We start from the raw sequence: 5,466 nt of genomic DNA, 5'->3' as shown, positions 1-5,466 counted from the left end.
AAAGCAGATTGCAATGAGCCACTTGTCTGTGTTGGTGATAGCAGTGCAGCAGCAGCAGCAGCCCTCTGTCCCTGTCTGCACTGGATGTGTTGAGTCACAGTGCTGCAAGCAGCCGTTACAGCCCACTACTCAGAGAGAGAGAGACCACACTTAAAGTAGAGAACTTCACTTTTGGGTCATTTGCTTTTTTACCACTGCATTGCTGTGATTCATTAGCTAGATTTGTTGAGGAAGCATTTCCTTTAATGATTTCAGATCCACCGTGAACTTCTGTGTCACTGTTGTTATATTAAAAAAAAATTGTAGGCATATGATGTCTTCCTGTAACTGTTTGTGAAAAGATGATGCTTAGTTTTTATATCAGGTTCCAATAAGCCCAAATAGCAAAGAGAAATAATCAGACTATATATATATATAAATATATATATGTATATTTATATATATATATATATTTCTAATGATAAACACAAATGTATGTGAAGTGCTCTGACTCAACAATAACTTCTACAAACCCTGTACTTTCTTCTTCGTGTGCACACACACAGACAGAACCTATAAATAGTTTCAGAGTTTACTGAAAACATATCACAGAGTATCCTTGTTAGTGACAGAGACAGAGGGAGGAGCGGACTGAGCTTGGACAGACACAATCTAACCCAGTGGGACAGTGCAGCAGTTTCAGCACAGGTCAGTCTGCTGGAAAATGACACGTTGAAACATTTCATTATGTTCTGATGTTCAGTGTGTCTGCCTGAATATCGAGCTGGATGGATTCGCAGCAGTAAAACTATGTCGCACTATTCAATTCTATATCACTTTATCACTTCAATTTTATTTCTACAGTCAGTGTTTAAGTTTTAAGACCTTACGAAATATAACTGTGTACAAAATGAGATAGAAAACCCAACAACAACCCCAACAGTGACACTGCTTTCACTACGTTATGATGTTTAATATTTACACTTAGTCATTTATCAGACGCTTTTATCCAAAGTGACTTACAAGGCAAAGGCAGGGTAAGGAGAAGGAGGTCTTGCCTAAGGACCCGTACCGGAGGTAGGCAGCTGATATTAGTTTAACACAATACTATGTTGCTATTACACACAACTCTTCACTCCAGCTCCCACAATTCAGTCGACTGCTTTGCCTTTCATCTGAAAATGTTTGAAATAGTTAAAAATGACAGGGCAGCCAGTGTTAAATATAATCATTTGTGTTTTAATACCAAGAGGTTTATTAAACATTGTAATATGAATCTATAAAAAAACGCTATTTATTCATGTACAAATTACAAACACACCAGCTGTTTTTGTTTGGTTTTTTCTTTTTTTTTTTTCATTCTTTTGTTTAAATGTACACAAGTGTCTTCTCTCCCATCGCTGTCCCATAGCAGCTTTGCCACCTGGAAAGACTTTGCAGTGAAACAGATAAGAGCAGTGTGAAAAATAAAACACACAAATTCATTTCAGTTATCTCAACACACAAACACAGAGGAGAAGGAATACCAGGTAATGAAAACAGCTTTTAGCTCTTTGTAAGAAACATGAGTCTTGGTTTTAGCCTATTTCCCAGACAGATTGCATTTCACCATTCTCATTAAAACAGATACACAATTCTACAGAAAGCTTATTCTAAAGACTTTAGCGACTCGGTGTAGTACATCAACATGTGCATATTGACGAAGTACAGAAACTCCACGAGTTGCTGATGCTGCAGTGTAGGAATAAGCTAATCTTTAAAGCAGACAGACGGGTGGCGAAGGAGGAAGAGCGGGAGCAGACAGCTGGCCTCTTCACAGAATTAAATATCCACAATCAGTTTGACTGGGCACTCAATACAACTGGATCCCCCGGCACAAGTCCACAGGGTTTGTCAATACGCTAAATGAACAAATCAGCCCCTCAGAACACATAAAACCCCACTTTAAAAACATGAAACAAAAAAAACAAAACCATTTCTATAATTGTGTGTTTCTATCCCCCACAAACCACATAGTAGATTAAGATGAATCTTCATCTCAAGTAGAATTACTGTTGGTTTAATTTAGTGTGTAACTTGTACAGTGCAGAATATATGGGCTTTAATAAAGTAAGGGTGTGTGCATGTGTGTGTCTGTGTGTGTGTGTATTTCTATACTTTTAAGGACCAAATGGCCTCTCAGCAATGGAAAAGGTCAGCTTCAGCTTCAACTCATCATTTACAAAGAATTGCAGTTAGGAAACATTTTAATGTGTAATGCAATAATTAAACATGACACGAAAAGTCTCATTGGGACTAAGAAAACAAAATGATTCTGCGTTAAGTGATACAGTGGCTTTAGCCCCCTTCACTCATCATGCATATTGTTATGTGCGTTTTGTTTGAAATGGATTAAGGAGTTTGAAACCACTTAGAGTTGGTCATACAGCTAGACTGACTAACTGTAAAAGAAGGACTTTGGTCAAGGAGGTGACCAGGAACAACGGTCACTCATAGCCTGGAAGTAGGACAACCATCCGACCATCAACCAGGTATTTATGATAGTGTGTTTATGTGAAAGCCACAGCCTGCTTAGAGTTTGTCGAATGAACTGAAAGGACTCTGAGAACATGAGGAAAATGATTCTCGGGCCTGATAACACAAAATTAAACTCTCTGTGAGGCCTACCAAGAACTAAGGGAGTGGGGCTTCTCAGCAGCAGTGAGAGGTTGGAACTGAGGAAAAGATGAACCCCATCAAATACAGAGACGTTCCTCAAGAAGAACCTGCTCCAGAGTGCAATGAGACCTGAGACTGAGGTGACAGTTGTGCTTGGTTGCAGTTTTTAATTCTACAGTTTCAAGTTAGTGAATCATGGACAGAAACTGCAATTTTTAACACTTAAAACATTGCAAATACAACAAAATGAAGTGTGCAGCAAGTGAAGGTGTCCGTAGTAAGTGTATGTTAGCGCACCACTGTGGCCCAACACATTTGCATTCCCCTTCTGGTGAACTGTAATGACTGCTGAGCCTGAACCTTGTACTTGGTCTACTGGTCTACTACTACTACTTGACTGAAAGTGATTTGATGAACAGCAAATCTTAGCGTGCTAAAATAGGTAAAACCGGGACTGTAGACTCACTGGCTGTGATTAAAATCCTTCTCTAGTTCCTACCTTGTGCACTATATTTCCTCATCACTATATTACGATGTCCAGTGTCACTGTGAAATGTATCTGCTATATCACGCTCTCATAACATAAAGTTTGGTTGAAAAACAGTCTCCATGGCATTTGCGACAGATCTTACTGAATAATTCCTGTGGACCCATGGACGAACATCACCACTCTGCCTTGCTGCCACTTTGCCTCTATGGCCACTTTCAGAAATACATCTCTAGCCCAAAAAGTGTTGCCCCCTGTGTTTGCGGGTTGACTTCTCAACCCCTCTCTATTACTCTGTGCCTCATGATTTTTTAATCCATGTCAGTTTAATATCCAGATTTTTTCCAGAGTCTAGAAAAGTTATTTCCCTGTGGAGGGTTAAATATACACTTTCTGATTTTGTTATATGACTCAGAATCTAAACCCTTCCTCTAGGTTGCTGTTGATAGGCTGGGAAGTGTTTTGGGATTTTGAGCACTGCTGGACACTTTGGCCAAACCAAGGATTTAAGGGATTTGGCAGTGACTGGATGTAGTCGGTGAATGTCCTCACAAGTATAGTAATACAAGCTTGTATGTGTAGTTTTGTGTCTTTTTTGCACTGTAGTATCTGTCTATGCTCGCTGTGTATGTGTTTGGTGTGCTGCTGCCTCCACACAGTAGTTAGGTTTGTCAGAGACAGTGAAGCCCAGCAGACACTCACACTGATAGGAGCCCACCGTGTTAATACATTTTGCATTTTTACACAGTGACATCCGAGTGTTCAGCTCTGAGCACTCGTTCACATCTGTGGACAGAAGAGGAAAGAAATTACATAAAGACAACACAGCTATTTTGTAGGTATGTTTGTTTTTCTTTATTGTAGTTGTGCGTACCAACACAAGCCATGCGGGACAGGTCCAAGGTGTATCCATCGAAGCAGTCGCAGGTGTAACCCTCCTGAACCCGTACACACCTGCCGTTCTCACAGCCACTGAGTATCCCACACTCCTCTGCTTGCAAACCCTCAAATGCTTTGTATGAATCTGTAGCATAAAAAGACAACAAGGTGCATCATTCTGAAATCAGCAGCAGGTAGAACATTAAAAAAATAAAACAAACACCACCTGCTTTTTGTAAAGTGGCAGGAAGTTACTGTGGTTCTTTTCTCTCATCTCCAGGCAGTGTTTCACTGCGAGCCATCACAAGCAAAACTTGCAGGATTTGTAGGATCAGCAGATGTGTATAATGAGATGCCTTTACTAGTTTTTCTTTCAACATGTTAGTGTGACTGTCACAAGATGGCAGCAAAGGGCTATACAATAACATCTGTGCGCCATCAGAGAGGGGTAAATTTTTCTCTCTAAGACTTGGGAGTACATTAATTAGGGTTACCCCTACGGATAAAACTGAGGAAAGGTTAAGCATCATAAAACACAATGTGCTAGGTATCAGGAGAAGGTTAGGTTCAGAAGGAAATGTCACCCTCTTTCACCCTGTCCAAAACAGGTCAAATTCAAGTTTTATAATAAAAGTGTTTTTCTTTGTTTATGCACAAATATGACCTAAAGGTTTTCAGATTCCAAGATAGTGATTGTTGAAGGGAACCCTATTAAATAAATGAGAAGTTTCCCCTGGTGAGTGAGGTCACTGCATGGCAGCTCTCCCATCAGTAATAGTTTGAGTGCGTGAATGGGTGAATGAGAAGCAGCGAAAAAGCACTTTTAGTGCCATTTAGGACGATATGCACTATATCGTACATATCATTCATCAAATTGCATTTATTGATTAATTTATTGTGAAAAACCATTCAATATTAAATACTAGGTATGTGGATTATCAGTTCATCAGTGGAATGGGAGTGAGTCTAGGAGGTCCTGCCTTCATCTTTACTATCAAACTCTGATCTTCAGAGGTTTGTAGAAGTGTGTCATGTTTCAACAAAGGAGGCTTCTAAAGACCACAGAAGAAGAGTTGTTGTGTGCAAATGGAAAACATTTAACACTACTGTTGCCCTCTCCAGTAGTGGTCAACCAACAAGAGCAAATGTGTAACTCAGGAAGTGGAGTGGTGTTTTTTTTTAACAACACTAAATTAAAGAATTAATAAAGTGTAGTTGTAGATGACAGTTCAGTGTTTCAGTGCTACTCCGAAACACCTAAAAAATACATAAAATCATTCTTACCCTCCTCGTTCTCATAAAAGGGCAGACCGGCCTGCTGCTCAGGTGATGGTGAATAGTCTGGGCTCACTTCATATTCATGGATGGGGCCAGCAACAAGGGCGTCATGACCATATAGTCGTTGGCCACCACCCAAAGGGAGATTACACATGGCTGCATAGTCCTCTGAGAAAGACAGTCAG

The 5,466-nt window shown here is 40.0% G+C and overlaps 1 protein-coding gene across 4 annotated transcripts in view; it reads right to left on the bottom strand.

Annotated features, from left to right (window-relative positions):
* Positions 1-1,326: 1,326 nt before the first annotated feature.
* ltbp1 (latent transforming growth factor beta binding protein 1) overlaps positions 1,327-5,466 on the bottom strand; it is a 98,445-nt gene continuing 94,305 nt past the window's right edge. For all 4 annotated transcript variants that reach the window (XM_026356874.1, XM_026356873.1, XM_026356875.1 and 1 more), the window contains 3 exons: positions 5,288-5,449; positions 3,999-4,148; positions 1,327-3,910 (listed from right to left, as the gene is read on the bottom strand). In XM_026356874.1, coding sequence (XP_026212659.1) covers positions 3,738-3,910; positions 3,999-4,148; positions 5,288-5,449 — 485 coding nt within the window. In that variant the 3' untranslated portion in view covers positions 1,327-3,737. The remainder of the gene's footprint in view (positions 3,911-3,998; positions 4,149-5,287; positions 5,450-5,466) is intronic.

The sequence above is a fragment of the Anabas testudineus genome, chromosome 15 (assembly GCF_900324465.2).
Source record: "Anabas testudineus chromosome 15, fAnaTes1.2, whole genome shotgun sequence".
Lineage (NCBI taxonomy): Eukaryota > Metazoa > Chordata > Actinopteri > Anabantiformes > Anabantidae > Anabas > Anabas testudineus.
The sequence above is the reverse complement of the archived record's forward strand: the minus strand, read 5'-3'. Positions and strand labels throughout refer to the sequence as shown.